The sequence below is a fragment of the Apiospora kogelbergensis genome (genome assembly GCF_038363985.1).
Source record: "Apiospora kogelbergensis strain CBS 113332 chromosome Unknown utg000007l_segment0_segment0, whole genome shotgun sequence".
Taxonomy (NCBI): Eukaryota; Fungi; Ascomycota; class Sordariomycetes; order Amphisphaeriales; family Apiosporaceae; genus Apiospora; species Apiospora kogelbergensis.
The window spans coordinates 4,391,729-4,408,709 of NW_027117424.1; the positions used below are offsets into that span (position 1 = coordinate 4,391,729).

Genomic DNA, 16,981 nt, shown 5'->3' on the forward strand with positions numbered 1-16,981 from the left:
TTCCACATGCCCCGGTCAGTCGATAAATAGTTCTCTTCAGTTCAAATCTTTCTACCGCGAGACTTTCTCGCAATTCCGTCCATCGCTTCGTTCATCATTATATTCGCCAACATGAGAACCGCAAGAAGCCTAGCCCTGATGGCCCTTGCCTTCGCAAGTGGCGCCAACGCGTACACATGGGACTCGACCATCCACTCCCTCGTCGCTCCCACCGAAGCGCCCACCGTCACCTCCTCGGAGGACTGGCGCTGCATAACCTCGGACGCGGTGCAATACTTCAAAGCGCCCATGGCCACGGGCGACCTCTTGACCGCACTCGACTCGTATGCAAAGTCGGCCATGGCGCCGTGTCGCAGCACCGTCCGCGACTTCTGGGGCTGCGCGTTGGAAAAAGACGAGTGGTGCGACTTCAGCACAGCCGCGCCCACGAGCGTCCTATCGGCCTGGTCTTCCATCGGCAGCGCCGCCTTAGCCTTCTGGGAGCCCAGGAGCTCCGCCGCCGCCAGCCTCGCCAAGGAGTGCCCCATGCGCTGGTTCGATGCCTCGCTCGATTCCCCGATCGGCGGCATCGTTTTGAACCAAACCATCATGTTTGCCGCCTGCCACGCCGAGGCCCAACTCCCTGGAGGCCCAGCCTCCACCACTTCGGCCGGACAGCCTACTGCGACCCCTGCTTCGGGGGCTGTTGCGTCGCCTGCCTCCGCCGCTGCTATGCCGACCCCGACACATGATAGCGCTCAAGGTCGCGTTGCAGTGCTAGGAAATTGGGTGGTCGTGAGCGCTGGGCTTGTGGCAGTCGTGATAAGTACGACCTCTCAAAAGAGTTACATAATCGCTCTATGATGTAGTCTCCTGCCAGCCCATCATGTGTCATCTCTGACGAGACCTCCGACGAGAAATGGCGAGCAATAAGAAACATGACGGCAATTTGGCGTATGTGGATTTCTCACGGGCGAATATGAACAAGCACTGGAAATATTTGACGGGCCGTATGGTATCGAGCACAGGATATTAGTTAATACGAGAAGTCCCCAAATCCAGGTACATGGCTGGCCACATTCACCAAATAGAGTCAGCGCAATCATTGATATATGTCATGGAGGGCATTTGTATTACAACTAGATTGACTATTAAGGGGTAGTTCGCATTGCACACACGCCATGTTTAGCCATTGCCTGTGGAAATTCCTGTACCACAGTATTGACCACCTCAGCGATTATTCTTTCATTTAAGAGAGGGTCCCAGAAGCATTGGCACCTTCATCGCAGATGCCTGCATCCTCCTGTGTTCCTCCTAAGCAAGTGGCATCGGTGCACCCGTCTAGGTTGGTAGGCGAAGGCTGCCAGGTGGGGTCTTGGCAGAAGAAGTCGTGGGGGACCACGGTTTGGTAGAGGTTGAAGCAGGAGAGGTAGCCAAACCAGTTGTAGATGAAACCGGTGTCTTGGTGGGTTCTGTCAGCCATACATGACGACACGCCAGAGAATAGGATTTATAGAGAAGAAGGAGGAGACTTACTGATGTTGAGGCTAGAGCTGTGCCATAAGCCAGTGGCCGGCGCGTAGCAGTTGCATTGCAGGACATCGAAGTTGCCAGTAATTAGACAGTCCTTGCACATGTTTCCGAAATAGCCCCTGTCGCAATAATGTCAGTAAGACAATGTGCAGAATTTGGTTCGCAATTACTCACTGGGACTCCGGGATCAAGACGCCATTGCTGGTTCCGATGCAAAGGTTTAGGTTAAGGGAGGTCTGAACGTTGCTCTGGCAGATGTGCGTGTCGCAGGTGGTCTGAGCAACGCCATTGTCTAGATACCAGGGGTCGAGTTGGGTGTGGCAACCGTTGTCGAGAAAGCCAATGGCGACAGTGAGGCCTAAGAAGAGCTGGAGGAGGAAGGACACGACCGGGAAGCGAGTGTAAGACATCGTGAATTAAATATTACGTGTGTTTGTGAATGAAGAAGCTGGTGGTGGTGGTAGATGTCTTTACAAGTGCTGCTTTGCTTGTACAATGATGGATTTCGTATTGGACTCAAGAGAAAGATTGAAACCAAGATGCTCAATAGTAGGCAAGATATTTATACTCTTTAATGAGAAATTGAATGGATAGATAAAGCATTGAATTCTGTATCGTGCAACACTTATTGATGGTATCATGTGTATGAAGTTCTCACAGAGTGGTCAGGGGCTACAGATTCCAGTCATGGCCCCTACTGCAATACCGTAACTAGTGACTGCATTCAATGTAATTGTCGTATATATGCTAGATCATCACCGATGACTTGAGATGTACACCTCTTCATACCCATATCATTGTAAGCAAACTGCATCTGTCACCTCGAAAGCCAGTCCATCTTGTGGCTGAACCCACATGATTCACAAGGGTATCCAACAGGAGCCTCTTCCAATGCAATGCATCTCCACACCGGTGGTTGGATGTCGCAAGCGCTCCTCTCCGGTCCCAATCGCGGCACTGGCGCTGCAGGTCGTCGTCGCCTGGCCATTAGATGTTGGGTGCGGCGTTGAACGGCATGTCGTCCGCCGCGCCACAGGGAAGCGTCTTTGGTTGAACGAAGCTTTTATTTGATGTGAATCCCCATATTAAATGGAAGGAGCAGACCATATGGAAGGTTTGGCTGCAGCAATTAAGCTTCTAAACCTCACATCCTGTGTAGTAAGCGGAGATACTTGCTCACTTCTGATTATGAAATATTGAAACTGCCACTGGTTATTCCTGTTTTCCCAACAGAGTAAGCACAGTGACTCCATCATGACTGCCATCCTGGACAGCAACTGGGACATCGAGACCTCGTATGAAGCGTTGCAGGCCGAGGTGACGAAGTTTCACATGTGCGCCTTGCGTAATGAATTCAATGAAGGCGAAGACGACCAACCTCCAACAAACCACTGGGTTGTTTGTCTCGAGACAAGCCCCGATTCGTGCATCATGCTCGACATGGTGCCTGGGTATGGCGAAGATGGCTTGCGCGGCAAGATACACGTCACTGCTCTCCCTCGCCAATTCACCGACGAAGCATTGCGATATTTCACCTATCTCCCAACCAGCCGTCTCTCCGTCACAGCGGTCTTGGAATCCACTCAAACCGCCGGCCGACAAATTTACACCTTTTCGCCCGAGTGGGAAGGCTGTCGGTACTGGATATCGGTAGTTGTAGACGACCTGGAGACTGCTGGACACTTGGAATCAGGTGCCTCAAAGCATGCTTTGGATAAGCTGAGTCTGTATTGGGTTAATCCGGAGGGACAAGAGCCGAGGGAGATGAATAAAGGCACATTTCCTTAAGTCCGCAGCACTACATCGAGGGCAGTAGAGTTAGAAAATGGATCGAGTCGCCAGTATGCCTGGAAACTGGCTCCCTGTGGCGACCTAAATGGCCGAGCAACACTACTACCAGATTGCCCAACGTGCCGTGGCTCCTGGCATTACCCTGTCAATCTTGGAAACCGGAGCTGAATGATCTGTTCAAGATGCTCGTTAAATCCGAATATGAAATTTAGATATTCCTCTCCGGGCTTTCGGAGACGGTAACACTGGGGTTAGTGCAGGCAGCGGGTGTGGCATTGCGAACAATTCCATCGCGACGAGAACTAATACTCCACAGGGCTGCAACTTGAAATGGGCGGCTAACTGTGAGTTTAGTAGCTTGACGCTCTCGATCTTGAGTGAGAGAAGGTAGATAGGTGCAAGACCGGGTTGGCCAAGCGGCCACCCCACTGTATATAGCCACGGAGTGATCCAGGGGTGGTGATGAAGGCCATTGGTAGCGACTTCGGAGGGAGCGCCGCGTAATTCGAAAACCATTTTGGCAGTAGTTCAACAATCAAAACAAGTGAAAGACTCACCAAGGATAGGGTGTCCCCGAGACCTTCCCATGTTTAAGCCAAGTGATTTAACATTTGGGCGCTAGCGACGTATAATACAATCATTCATCAAAATATCATGGCAATTGCTGTAATCAGTAGTTGAGTAATAAGAAGTTTATTGAAACAATGCTCGCGCCTCGCTATTTGAAGATGATAATAAGACAAAGAAGAAGGTATCAAGTCGTCAATCGTATATGTTGTAAATGTCATAATTACGCCCTGGTCGGTGAAGCATAGGCTGAAAGTCGTACAGCAAGTTTGGCTGTTGGGGATCTATTCCCCATCGTCAAACATATATGTGGATGCGTGTTTAGATTCCGTGGCCTGTATACAAATTAGTCAGACAAGAGAACCAATATAGATGTCTCGGGAGGTTGGTAGGCACATACGTCCGAGCTGCTTGCCGCGCTTCGAGACCTCGGCGGCGTGGTGCTGCTTGATCTTGGCGAGGCGGGCCTCCTCCTTGGCCTCGATCTCGAGGCGCTTGACCTCCTCGCGGGCCTCGCGGACCTGGATGCGGGCCGCGTTGAGGGCGCGGTCGGCCTCGTGCTCGGCGGCCTCGGCACCCATGACGCGCTCGCGCGCCTGCACGATGGAGGGGTCCAGCTCGACCGACCTGTTGCCGTGGCCGAAGGATCGTTGGAGGATCGACGACTTGCGGCCTGTAGGAAGAAGAAAAGATGCGTTAGTACATGGTCGCCATCAATGATCTGAAGGAAAAGAAACGGGGGGGGGCGTACCGGTGCTGGTGGACGAGTGCGACGTCGACGTGGTGCTGGTGCGCATCGTCGACGTGGGCGAGACGGACCGCTCGCGGCGGCTTCCGAACAGGCCCCGCTTCTGGTGCTGCTCTTCGTGCACAGGGGCGGGATGGTGCTCGACGACCTCCTCTTCGGGCTTGCGGCTGGAGAAGAACGGCATGTTGGCGGTGGGTAAGGTAAGGTAAGGTGTTGGCCGGGGGGTGGTGTTGTAAGTGGGTTTGAGTATGTGTTAGAGAAAGCTTGTGTCTGCTGGGCGCGTGGATAATACGGCAATTGCCTTGGAAGATGTTCAGTCGATGACAGAGGACAAGAGATGCTTAATCAGAAAAGTGATGGGTATCGGCACACTTATCCGTGGATTCTTCCTCTATCTATATATACAGGCCATCTCTCGCTGATTCCGACCATCCAATTTCCCTTCTGCCGTAATTGCTCGAGGCATGCAGTGATGCAAACCTGTTTTTTTAGGGGTTTGTTGTTTGAGCTGGCCAGAGGGGATCGACGGGAGATGACGTAGCATCTCGGCCAATCAGAGACAGTTTCGAGACCGATCCGCCAATCACCGTCGACCAGTGACGAAGGTGGGAGAGATTACAACACACCCCCTGCTATGAACCGTAGCGTGGCCGTGTCCAAGACGCAGGGTCCTGATGGCTGAGAAGACGCCATCATCATCGACTATCTATACACTAATAGCCGAAGACAGGGAGACAGGAAGATGCGATCGGACTTTGCGTCACGATACAGGCGCAGGCACGCGATGATGGCCCTGGAAGTCCTAAACTAGGGTCTTCTTGGCAAACCCCTGGAGAAGGACGCTACTGTGACATTGGATTGCGGGCGATGCGGGCAACGCGGGGGGATTGACGGCTCTGGGCTGAAACGCAGGCTCCCCGACCGAGTTCCTGGATCATCGATCTTGCATTGCACGCAGGTGACATCGGACGTCATGTTGTATGCGAGTCTCAAAATGCCTATCATTGTCATGGCAGCCAGCTGCAGGAGCGTAAAGGCAAGTGTCCCGCACAAAAAGACTGCTGACTTATGTTCTAAATCGGGTGCTGAACCCTGGCCAAAATGTGAAGGTGTACTTACCGTTTACCCATTTGGCGCTTTACCCGGATGGCCTTGCACCACAATTTTATGAAGCACCAACCCGGAAAACAGCAACGCCGACGGTTCGGCAATGGCCATCGAACTTTACTTTCAAAGATCAAAATGGCCAAGGCTTCTAAGGCCGTTGTAGTATTATACTCAATCCTCTGAGCTGCATTCGCTTACGTTAGCTAAATAGAGTCGGCGATAAAGTTTTCTGTCTGGCCGGCGGCCTAATATTGGACCGAATGCTTGGAAAACTGCTTGTGTTACAAATCTACCTGCTTCAAACTTCTGATGCATATGTATACCACAAACAATACAATTCTGATATTTCCCTCTACACTTCAGGACCGCGAGCACAAAGGTGCCGACAATCCAGTGCACGATGAACTCCCACCCCGAGCAATTCCTCGTAGGCTCCATTCTGGGCGCGCAGTGCATACGAGGGAGCTTCCCCGCTGGTGCCGGCCATCCCGCCCAGCGAAGATGCGGACTGGGACTCCAGCATCGTAGTCCACGACAACCGGATGCTGGTGCCGGCCGAGAGACGACACAGCGGCTGGGACTCGGTCGAGCAGGGATGGCGTGGCAGCGAACCCGCGGCGCGGCAGGACCATGCACCAGCACGGCCCGAGACCGCCACGAGGTTCGGATAAGTTCGGAATCCCGGAAAACGATTGGGCGAATGTTGACTTCGGGTTTCGTGGTAATAGCAGCCCCGATCAATCACCCGACGACGGCCTGGGCAGGTTGCTGCCCAACTTGTCGTTGCCCGCCCCGCAGCTGGAGCCCGACTTCCGCATGGTCCTGGAGCTGAGCGACGCCACTGCGACAGTGGTGGCAGGCGACAACTCCAAGAAGTACACGACATTCACCGACGGCGCCTGGTCTGGGAGGATAGGAAGCGGCACTGTGATAGCAAGTGGCTTCAACTTCCAACCTTCGGAAGTGAGCATCCCGCAACTAACACGCGAAACGCGGATAGGGCGGAGACCAAGAGGTCATGGAGCTGGCCGTCGGCTCGAGCTTGGCCACGCAAGTCGAGTCGAAATACCGCCTCAAGACGAGGGATGAAGTACCGGCAGTGCAAGTACTTTCTGAGTAACTCGTGATCTTGCATCTAGTACGACTTTGCTGATACAGCTAATCGGGAACAGCATAGACTGCCGGACTCGAGGGTTCCTGACCGCGCCGGTGCAGATCATGGAGGGCCTCCGTGACAGCGAGAAGTCCCGGACCATCGATCCGAGAAGGTACCGTTATCGCGTGTTCATCACGATGCGGACCGCCGATGCGCGATACGCCGCCAAAGTCAACACTAGCATGTGGGTGGGAACGTGTCTGTGGGATGTTGCCAAAGTCGTCTACGAGTAGGTTTTGCTATGCCTTTATCGACAGCATTCTGGCCCAAGACTAACGGAATAACAGTGCGTACAAGGTTGTGTGATGAGATGTAAAGCACATAATACAAATATTTCAGACATTTTCAGGTATCCCCTATTTGGGTTGAGTAGATGCCAACACATGCCATTGACATGTAGTCGTACTAGGGCTCTGCATCTCAACTCGGACAATGTCTTGCTCGAGCACATGCTTCTTCGATCTTCCCTTGAGTGCCCGTACAACAACTGAGGTAGAATGAAGCTAATGAGAAGCTACATATCACATACTCTGCTTCCTTTCTTTCCATAATCAGCTTCCGCTGGCTCAGTCGGAGTTCAAATGTCATTAAGGGATTTTGTAGAACCGAGACTGATACATAGTCAATCGTTTTATAGCTGATAATATGGAATAGTAGCTGTGACGTAACGTTGTGAGCCTCGACTGTGCACGGGGTCGAAACTCAGGGGCCAAGAATCAGACATAGATCCGCTTCCATTTCCCTTAATATTAAAAAGACATCCTCGTCGACTTTATTCCGACTGAAATCAAGTCTGAACTCGCGATAAAGGCTCTCAAGCTACGCTTTCTTAATAACATTACTCGCACAGACCTACGCCGCAACGCAATTGGCTATCATGTGGACAGAACGTCCTCCACCCGTTCATTAAACTTGATCCATATTGGCTGCAACATCTTGGCTGCTTTCTTCCGACAACGTGCTCTTATTCCCCGTTTAGTCTCTTCATTTTGTGTGACAGGCCCTTCGTGATTGGGAGTGCCGATGCTGAACTCTTTGCCGCTAGGCTCCTTAGTTGGTACCGATACTGGATCGGGTTCTCGGCTGGGGATGTCGTTGAAAGCCAACCTCATGGGCGACGCCGATTTCCCAAAGTACGTGCTCGACTACTTCAAGGGCGGTCAAATCGTGTTATTCCAGTACCTGTACCAGCTGTATTCGGACCGAAACTTTCGTCACGACTCTGACCGGGCCGTGGCCTTGCGAGGCTTGGAGGACCGGCTCGGAGGGAAGTTTGGGACGGGGGCCGAGTTCGGGATGATCGGAAAGTTCCCCCAACGCAGCCTGCTCTGGAAGAGAGCCGACCCGCGACAGCGGCTGTCACGTATTCCACAACCTGCAGGTACCCATGTCCCTTCGTGGTCGTGGATGGCGTATACGGGCGCCATCGACTATCTCGAGGTGCCGATGAAGAGCACTACTTGGCGGTACGAGAATGTTACGATACCGCGGGAATGGAACACCCTCCCGTCGGAGAGACATGGAGCAAGGGTCACCCAGATCAGGGCCGTTGCGTTCGGGCTGAACGTCGACACGATGTGGTGGAAGAAAGGAATCACCATGGACAGAGATGATAATGCTTCGCCCGACTTTGGTGTTCTTAAATGTGTTGTTGTCGGCGAAGAGCGGGACTTGAATGACAACACTGAGGACGAGAAGAATAAAAGGCATGCAGGCGAGAGCGGTCTGGACGGCAAGATTCAATACGTTTTGGTCGTCAAGCCGCTTTCAGATGGCCTTAAGATTCTGCATGAACGTGTTGGGGTCGGAGGCTTGCCGGCTGCCAAGATCCGGAAGGATGAGAAGATGAAGATCATTTTGGTGTAAGAAGGGGGTGAGGGGGTTATTACTAACGAAGAGTGCGTGATGATTCCGGAGCCGTCTTGATTATCCTTTTTGTATTCAGGGAATTGAAGTGTCAATTACAGGCAGAAACCAGTGGGGAAAATCCATTTACTTCTCAAGATTAAGTACCAAGATCCTGTTGCTAGAGGGAATCCGGGATTTTGCTAACATCGACGGCGGTCTTCTCCCTTGGTTATACCTCAACTATGCGCACCCTAACTAGAAGGTCTTGGAGAGTTATGGACCAGAGAAAATTTAGAGAATGCGACAGGCGTCATCCAGGTATGACCCAGAAGTTGTTTTCCAGCACCTGTTTCCCGGTGGGTTCAGGATATCGGCTGTATCGTGATCCGGGGTGTAAATGTGGTTCTCCTCTAACGCGTTATTCAGTAGCTAGGGACTTATTCAATCGAATTAATTTGTCCTGTGACCTGATCTTTGCATTCTCTCTAATCACATTCGGGTCGAAATGACCCAGAGAATCGGCGTTACTGGGCGAGAAAGCCCCTGTAAGCGTAGCCTCTACACCAGTACTTGCTATCGGCCGACCTAATGGAACCGCGCTTTCGCCCCTTACGATGAAAGCTAATAATATTTACAGTCCTCTAGCCTGTAAAACTGAATCAAAAGCCCTGTCAAGAATGTCCAAACCGGTATCAATTTCCTCGGCCGATACCGTGACAGGAGGTGCCAACCGGAACACGCCACCCATGCCAGGCAGGTTCACAACATTGCAAGACAGACCGAGCTCAAGAGCCCTGTCAGAAACAGCTTGGCCGAGTTCCGACCCAGGGCCTTTAGTCTTGACGTTCGAGATGATTTCGATGGCCTGTAACAGCCCTCGGCCCCGGACGTCGCCAATGCACCAGTATTTCTGCTGCAGCCGGAGCAGCCCCTGGCGGAGCTGCTCGCCGCGCTCGGCCGCCTTCTCGGCCACATGGTCGCGCGCGACGATCTCGAGCACCTTGGCCCCGACGGCGGCCGTCAGGGGGTCGTTCAGGTGCGTGGTGAGCCAGAGGAAGCCGGCCTTGGCGCATCCGGCCTTGATCTCGGCCGTGGTGCTGACCGAGGCCAGCGGCAGCCCGCACCCCAGCGTCTTGGACAGCGCCAGGATGTCGGGGACGACGCCGTCCTCCTCGAAGGCGAACATGCGGCCCGTCCGGCCGACGCCCGTCTGCGCCTCGTCCATGATGATCAGCATGTCGCGCTTCCGGCACTCCTCGGCCATGCGCCGCAGGTAGCCCCGTGGCGGCGCCAGGACGCCGCCCGTCGACAGGATCGGCTCCATGATGAAGGCCGCCAGCGAGCCCACGCTCTGGCGGTCGATCATATGGACCAGCCGAACTCCACCTCGCGCTCCCAGTCGTGCGACCCGTCGGGCTTGCGGAACAGAGAACGGTACGCGTAAGGTGCGGGGAAGGCCCGGCATGGGTGGGCCGCCGTTCTTCCGACCCGCCGAGTAGGTGGCGGACCCGGCGCCCTGAGTCAGGCCGTGGTAGCTCGCCGAGAAGGCGACCACCTCGAACCGCCCCGTGTATACCTTGGCCATCTTCAGGGCCGCCTCGGTGGTCTCGGACCCCGTGTTCAGAAAGAAGGACTTCTGGAGCGGCGCCGGGAGGAACGTGGCCAGCCGTTCGGCCAGCTGGATCACGGGCTGGGTGATCATGTTGCTCAGGAGGTGGTCGAGGTCAGCCACGTTTTGCTGGACGACGTCCACAATCTCGGGGTGTGAGTGGCCCAGCAGCGAGCTCATCTGCCCCGACGTGAAGTCTAGGATCTCGCGATCTTTCTCATCGTAGAGTTTGGTACCTTGGGCTCTGGTGATGATGACGGGGGAGAAGGGAACACCGGTTTTCATCAAATACCTGTCCGCCTTGGCCCAGAACTCCTCAGATGCGTCCACGGCCATGGTTCAATGGTGATTTGAAAGGCTCGTCTAGGATGGCAGGGTGGTAGAACGAAGGTAAGCAAGATGTAGGATTATGCTTGGAGGAAAGGTTGGAGGTTGCTACCGGCGGCTGGCGTGGAAAAGAACTGACTTATTGGATGGAAGGTTTATTGTTTGGAGTAAAAGTATATAATAACCATTTTATAAAAATACTTATCATAATTAATAAATTATTTATTGCCCCCCGCGGCCTCGCCTCTCTTTCCCGCGGACTCCACCTTTATCATGCAACCAGTCTAACCTCAATTGTGCATATCAAGGCAGCGTACCTCTACTACATGGGGTTTGTCAAAATCGAAATGTGCCTTTAACAGAAAGCGCTCGGGCATCTATTAATTCGAGACCTACTCGGGTACTTCTGTGGCTCGCCCTAACGAGGTCGATCCCAAGGCGTATGCTTTGTGACCTAGCTATCGAACACCTAAAGCGATACCAGGTTTCGTCTACACGCCATTGAACATGTCCCACAGACTTGGGAACATATCGTCGATCCCGCTCGCATCAAACGATTGAGGTTGCTGCAGTGTTTGCTCGAGCGACTGCTGCAGCACAGGCATCTCTTCAACCGAGGTTCCGTGAGAGGTTTCCAGCCGTCTCACCACATCGGAGTATTGGGCAATGCAGATGTTGGCAAGATCCCATCCGTGATGCTTTCGGTGCGACTCCAGAGCCGTCATCATTTCCGACGCGAGCTTGACGTAGATACTATGTGCCAGCTCCTCCGGCAGCGTTTCCGCCTCCAAGGCGCTCCGCAACAGGAACCCCACCGTGTTCGACAAGGCGAAAGCGTTGAACGACAACCAGAAATCACCCAGCGCCGCGTCGTCAAGCTCCTGTACGAAAATCACGATATCTTCTGCCGCCTGACGAGCCTGGACGTGACGCTGCATCGAGGCCGCGGCCCCAACCGCGGCCCCGCTACCGGCGTTTCCGCTTTCCAGACCCAGCTTGCGGCCAAGCAACCGGACGTAAAGATACGACAGCCGCAGGTTGGCCGATCCTGGGATACTGAGATTGGCACCACGAATGACGGTTCTTCGCAGCCCGTGGGGTAAAGAGTCTTCCCATCGGGATAGTTTGTTTGCTATCTCGATGCTGATGGCTTCGCCACTGCTGCCGGGATCTCGCCACAAATCGAACATGTAGCTAACGTATCAGTCAACTGTTTCGGTCAATGTTATGAAGGCAAGAAAGATGGCTCCCGCCTCAGACCCCTCAGGACTGCCATCATCAGGCATTATAGTCTCAGGGCTCGGGAGGGGAACATCGTGCTGCGCCGCCCTCAGTTGCGGTGGTGTCCCGTAGGCAACACTGGACCTAAATACGGTTAAAAGCCGTAAAGCGATGCTTTCTTATTCTGGACTTGATTTTCAAAGCTCACCATTTGTCGTAGATGACAATAGCCCACCAGAGCCGTGTTCTTTGCGCTTTTTCGGTTGGAGATATGTCCCAAGTCAAGCAGCTGCGATTCAGTCCCATGCAGTGGGCCAAGGAGATGGCGGCACCGTGGAGCACAGCATTTCCGATCATGGACGACAAAGGCCGGCCAGATATGTTTAACAGTATGGCGATGACGGTGGGCATCCCGGGACTCTGGTACAAGTCCGAGTACAGAGCCTCGTTCGCCTGGTTCCATACAAACCGGACGTCGGGACAATGTTGGCCCGGAGGAAGTGACTGTCGCCAGTAAGTGAGGCTATGTGCGTACAAACACAACAACAGGACCGGCGATAAGCTGGCCTTCTCGGTATTGTACTGAACCCTGAAGGAACGTTCGTCCAGAAGAGGATACGACCTGTGCACCTTCTCGAAGAACCTGCTCGAGTCAGCGCCAGCACTAGGCCTGGATTGGGCTTGGCTCTTCTGAATTACATATCAATCAGGTCATTGCTGTAGGGCTCAACAAGCTTTTCAATCACCTCGCATCTTTGCGCGCACGGCGACTGGTTGACTAAGCTTTCCGAGAGGGTGTTTACGGACTGTTTTAAACATGACCGGCTGATTGTTTCCGGCACCGACTTGGGTCGAGGTCAAATGGGCCCCCGCACTCGCAGGATATCTCGTGAGGTAGGTTGTAATCAGCTGGGCGTCAGGACTTTGAACAGGTCCTACCACATGGGCCTCGTCTTGCCCATCTTGTAAAGCTGCGCTCAAGTCTGAGAAAGGCGTCTCCTGTGTGTTTTCGGCCACCTGCATTTGGGCGGTATAGGTGCGAAGACGTCGGGTCTCAGTGTGAAGTGGGGCTGCGGCCGTCGTTCGTTGGAGTCTGAGTCGTTGCTTGCGGCCTGCGCGAGACGGCTGGGCCGAGTCCTCCGATGTGTCCGCAAGCCAAGTCCAGCTGCAACATGTCATTTTAGGAGTGGGAAACCACAGCGTCTGTACAAAGGGCCTGAAGCGACCGTAAGAGGGGCTAGTGTCAGAAGGTTAACCCCCTACCCCCTCCCCCCGTTGGCACTGCATGAACGAGTTCATGGCAAAGCGGAGCCTTAATACGAGATTTTGGATGGGGGTAGCGGGCCTACCGGTAGTACCCGTACGGAAGAACACTGCCACTACGGCAGAAGAACTGCCAATTCCTGACTGCGGCGAAAGCAATGGGACGCCATGGACTTTGCTTGATTGCTTGTCAATGCGGCAGCGCCAGTCCAGTGCCGCCCAACCCGCCCCAAAGTCACATCGGGATCTAACTTGCCAACCTACGAGGTTGGATAGGACGGGCATTTAGTTCCCGCGCCTGGGCCATCCCTCTACTTTCATATAAAGGGTGTGCTGCATCATTGGTATCGTTACGGCTCAACTTCTACTCTTCACTCCACGCAGTACCACCACAGTCGCTACTACCACTCTCCGACCACCACCACTCGCTTAATAATAATAATCATCATCTCGCCAACCCCCAAACCACTATCAACATGCAGTTCGCTACCCTTGCCCTGACCGCCGCCTCGGCCGCCACCGGCGCCATGGCCGCGCCCGCCGCCAACCCCAACCCCGACCTCGTCACCTTCGGCGTCATCTCCATCGCCTCGGGCAGCAAGGTGCAGAACGCCGGGTGGGGCGCCATGCACAAGGGCATCTTCACGGGCGCCAAGCCGCAGGAGGGCGCGTCGTGCTACGGGCCCGAGCAGGACTACGCGACCTTTGTGCTGAACAAGGCCGACGGCACGCTGGACCTCCGGACGGACGGCAAGCCGTGGCAGCAGCTGTTCGTGGACCGCTCCGGCATGGGCCAGGGCATCATGCAGTACACGACGGGTGCCGAGCCGGCGTCGCGCAACGCCGAGCGCGCCGGCTGGGCCATCGACGACGCCAGCCAGCACCTCACCTTCGGCGGCAGCGACGCCTTCCTCGCCTGCCCCAACGGCCTCCTCGGCACCGCCGACGCCGAGACCTTCCGCGTCCTCCCCTACGTCGGCATCAACAGCCCCGCCGGCTACACCAACTGCACCTCCATCGCCGCCCGCGTCGTCGTCGCTACCAACCCCGTCGACTGCCTTTACTCCCAGCAGTAGGCCAGCTACCTTCTAAGCGGACGGCCAGCAGCCAGCAGCGAAAACTTTATAGCTTTGCCACGTTAGGATTATCACGAGAGAAATGAAATAATGCATTTTACTACTAGTCTAATCTGATGCTACCACAATAGCAGTATCCCGATGCATAATCTCCCGTAACCAGCTTTACCGCCCCAGCCCCAGTTCAAATTCCGCTTTGGCGTAGCGTTAAAAATAGCCTGCGCGAAGAGGTGATGTCATAGTTGGCTTTCGCGGCCCCCTTGCAAATAAATATGTATACCCCCAGTGTGGGGGGTGTAATAACTCACCGAGCATGACAGGCCGTCAGCCCTCAGGACGCGGATGGTCTCCTCGCGTAAGGGACCGAGGGTGTCGGGGTGTTTCGCAATGTCCATCAGGGTCTGCGCGAGTAGGTCGGTGGTCGTGTGGACGGCGAGGAGGGCGAGGGTGATCTGGACGTTGGTCGGGTCGTGGTCGGGGCGAACCACTCGATCGAATCATTAGAAGGGCTGGGCTGGCCGCGCGCGGCGGCGAGCTGTCGGTCGATGTGCGGCTATGAAGGTGCGCGACGACCGACATGCGCGAGATGACGAGCCTAATGCCGTCGGGCGTCACCTCTTTCCATTCTGCAATTATATTTGCAGTTCCAGCACCTTGGCTTAAATATAGTGTGCGTGAGAAAGAAAAGAAAGTTAAGACTTAAAGGCTAGGTATTAAATATAGATCCGCTTCCATTTTCCTTGATGACAGAAAGACGTCCTCGTCAACTTTGTTCCGACCGAAATCAAGTCTGAACTCCCGGTACACGCTCTCGAGCTGCGCTTTCTTGGCAACGTCGCTCGTACAGGCCCACGCCGCAACGCAATTGGCCATCATGTGGACGGCACCGATGGGTCGGCGCTTGGCCGCTTCTGGCGCCAATGCCAGAGTGGCATCCGCGAGTTCCTCAGCCTCGCCGAGCAGTTGCTGATAACGATGATGATCTTTGTGATCCGTACGCCGTTCTGGATTCCCTAGAACTAGCCCTCGCAGCATGCAGCTGGAGACGCAAGCGAGGATGAGACAGGCCCCATAGGGCTGGGTGGGCATCAAACCGGCAGAGCTGGGTGCCCCCGTCGTCAAAGCCGATCGAAGATGGTGTGCAAAGCCGGTGAATCTCTCATAGATGGCACCAATCTCCTCCAGGATATCGTAAGAACCCGGGTTGGTACCATTGCTGTGAAGCGCTCCTCGTGCGAGTGACAACAGTCTAGGTATTTGGGTTCGTTTGGTCATGATCTCTTCCGTGCCGTCGCCGCCGTCGTTGTACAATCCTTTCGTCAAGTTATCGAACAGTATTGGATGCATTCGCAGGTCGCGCCTCCATAGCCCTTGAAACCACTTGTCCCAGGTCGAAATGTTCAGTCCGTATTTTCTAAACTCAGGGGTGGTGATGTTTGTCTTCTTACGTACCATGATCCCTTGTAAATGCGACCTCATTGCCGTCTCGAATCCGCTCAAAGGCTTCCCGTTGCCCAATCTTGCACACAGCAGACGGACCGCGCCTTCGCAATGACTTGACCAGTCGTTCTTACTTAAGCCGTTCAGATTCTGGGGATTTCAAAATCTCAGTATGTTGTATTCTAGGACGGTATGACTAGTAAGTAAGCAGCCACGGCTCACCTGGCACATAATCAATATGAGGGCTGTGCAAACCGTGTTGCTACCGCTAGCAATGCCAGGATCCTCCATGGTTGTCCGCAGTGCGCGAATCGCTTTGGAATACCAGGTCAAGGACTCTACGGTGGCCGGAAGACCGAAGCAGACGTTTCGGTGGGCGCAGATAAGTGCTTGTGTCGCGGTATCGAGGGCAGCATGGGTCCCGAGGCGCTGCGGAACAAAGTCCAGAAAGGGGCCGTAGGTCTGGGCCAAGTTGAACCTGATGTTGGTTGAGGGCGCAATCGTAGACAGCAAAGCGCCGACGAGTAGCTGGTTCTCTTCGCAAGGAACTGTTGATACTATAGAGACACCAGCAGGGGGTGAGTTGACGAAGAAGGGAGAAAAGCAGATGAAGCTGGAGCACCCGCGACCTTCTCCGTTGTTTGGGGGCCTGGCCGCCGCCGGGCACACTTCTGATCCTTGAACAGGTACCTGCGCTCACCGGACCCTTTGCATTCGAGACCTAAGCGGAGGCATCGGGAGCAAGTCGGTGTCGAACAGTCGCACTTGAGACAGCCAGTTTCGCTTAGCTAAACAGGGGTCTCAAGTGGCCCAGATTCGGATATATCGGAGGACCTACCTTCTTCTTCTGTCGCCTACATGCATCGCATGCACGCCCATGAGGTACACCGGGCATGTCTATGTCTTGGTGCCGACGTTGAAGTGCGGGTCACCCGGTGAAATATCTGATTTGTTGGCGAGAACTGAATGTGTTTATTTTGAATAGAATATGACGTGTATTCGACGACGTCGGGATTAGCATACTGCAGTCAGCCTGACACCTGAACATACGGCGATATGTATGTACGACAGGGGCTAACCATTTGTGGTGAAACGGGCCGCTGCTTATGCAGCTGGGCTTCATCTAGCTAGGATGTACGTCTAGCCGGGTGACTAACGATGTGATTGGCCAGTGTCACAGCAAAGGCATCCTCCGATTGGGATAGTTCCATACTAATAACGCCGCATCAAATCCATCTGGACCCCTTTGCCGCATGGAACTAGACTCATGGAAAGCCGGCCTGCTCGATAGCCTTGGGGGTATCTCTGAGAACGTC

The 16,981-nt window shown here is 54.3% G+C and overlaps 10 protein-coding genes across 10 annotated transcripts; 5 read left to right on the top strand and 5 right to left on the bottom strand.

Moving 5' to 3' along the window:
* Nucleotides 1-111: 111 nt before the first annotated feature.
* On the top strand, nucleotides 112-843 carry PG998_011863 (uncharacterized protein; the record flags this gene model as incomplete). The annotated part of the gene is made up of 1 exon (XM_066878679.1): nucleotides 112-843. The coding sequence occupies one exon, from the start codon at nucleotides 112-114 to the stop codon at nucleotides 841-843; it is 732 nt and encodes a 243-aa protein (XP_066727733.1).
* Nucleotides 844-1,228: 385 nt separating this feature from the next.
* PG998_011864 (uncharacterized protein) lies at nucleotides 1,229-1,922 on the bottom strand (the record flags this gene model as incomplete). Its single annotated transcript, XM_066878680.1, has 3 exons — nucleotides 1,229-1,440; nucleotides 1,516-1,631; nucleotides 1,687-1,922. The coding sequence occupies 3 exons, from the start codon at nucleotides 1,920-1,922 to the stop codon at nucleotides 1,229-1,231; spliced, it is 564 nt and encodes a 187-aa protein (XP_066727734.1).
* Nucleotides 1,923-2,766: 844 nt separating this feature from the next.
* On the top strand, nucleotides 2,767-3,300 carry PG998_011865 (uncharacterized protein; the record flags this gene model as incomplete). The annotated part of the gene is made up of 1 exon (XM_066878681.1): nucleotides 2,767-3,300. The coding sequence occupies one exon, from the start codon at nucleotides 2,767-2,769 to the stop codon at nucleotides 3,298-3,300; it is 534 nt and encodes a 177-aa protein (XP_066727735.1).
* Nucleotides 3,301-4,191: 891 nt separating this feature from the next.
* PG998_011866 (uncharacterized protein) lies at nucleotides 4,192-4,802 on the bottom strand (the record flags this gene model as incomplete). The annotated part of the gene is made up of 3 exons (XM_066878682.1): nucleotides 4,192-4,205; nucleotides 4,271-4,543; nucleotides 4,622-4,802. The coding sequence occupies 3 exons, from the start codon at nucleotides 4,800-4,802 to the stop codon at nucleotides 4,192-4,194; spliced, it is 468 nt and encodes a 155-aa protein (XP_066727736.1).
* Nucleotides 4,803-5,860: 1,058 nt separating this feature from the next.
* PG998_011867 (uncharacterized protein) lies at nucleotides 5,861-7,114 on the top strand (the record flags this gene model as incomplete). Its single annotated transcript, XM_066878683.1, has 5 exons — nucleotides 5,861-5,884; nucleotides 6,157-6,386; nucleotides 6,454-6,652; nucleotides 6,726-6,841; nucleotides 6,898-7,114. 5 exons carry the CDS (start codon nucleotides 5,861-5,863, stop codon nucleotides 7,112-7,114), a joined length of 786 nt encoding a protein of 261 aa, XP_066727737.1.
* An 856-nt stretch (nucleotides 7,115-7,970) lies between these two features.
* PG998_011868 (uncharacterized protein) lies at nucleotides 7,971-8,747 on the top strand (the record flags this gene model as incomplete). Its single annotated transcript, XM_066878684.1, has 1 exon — nucleotides 7,971-8,747. One exon carries the CDS (start codon nucleotides 7,971-7,973, stop codon nucleotides 8,745-8,747), a length of 777 nt encoding a protein of 258 aa, XP_066727738.1.
* Nucleotides 8,748-9,360: 613 nt separating this feature from the next.
* On the bottom strand, nucleotides 9,361-10,674 carry PG998_011869 (uncharacterized protein; the record flags this gene model as incomplete). The annotated part of the gene is made up of 1 exon (XM_066878685.1): nucleotides 9,361-10,674. One exon carries the CDS (start codon nucleotides 10,672-10,674, stop codon nucleotides 9,361-9,363), a length of 1,314 nt encoding a protein of 437 aa, XP_066727739.1.
* Nucleotides 10,675-11,156: 482 nt separating this feature from the next.
* Nucleotides 11,157-13,065, bottom strand: PG998_011870 (uncharacterized protein; the record flags this gene model as incomplete). Its single annotated transcript, XM_066878686.1, has 4 exons — nucleotides 11,157-11,859; nucleotides 11,926-12,030; nucleotides 12,095-12,576; nucleotides 12,826-13,065. 4 exons carry the CDS (start codon nucleotides 13,063-13,065, stop codon nucleotides 11,157-11,159), a joined length of 1,530 nt encoding a protein of 509 aa, XP_066727740.1.
* Nucleotides 13,066-13,625: 560 nt separating this feature from the next.
* PG998_011871 (cell wall protein PhiA) lies at nucleotides 13,626-14,225 on the top strand (the record flags this gene model as incomplete). The annotated part of the gene is made up of 1 exon (XM_066878687.1): nucleotides 13,626-14,225. The coding sequence occupies one exon, from the start codon at nucleotides 13,626-13,628 to the stop codon at nucleotides 14,223-14,225; it is 600 nt and encodes a 199-aa protein (XP_066727741.1).
* Nucleotides 14,226-14,549: 324 nt separating this feature from the next.
* PG998_011872 (uncharacterized protein) lies at nucleotides 14,550-16,400 on the bottom strand (the record flags this gene model as incomplete). Its single annotated transcript, XM_066878688.1, has 5 exons — nucleotides 14,550-14,878; nucleotides 15,005-15,538; nucleotides 15,678-15,780; nucleotides 15,888-16,314; nucleotides 16,366-16,400. 5 exons carry the CDS (start codon nucleotides 16,398-16,400, stop codon nucleotides 14,550-14,552), a joined length of 1,428 nt encoding a protein of 475 aa, XP_066727742.1.
* Between the last annotated feature and the right edge of the window lie 581 nt (nucleotides 16,401-16,981).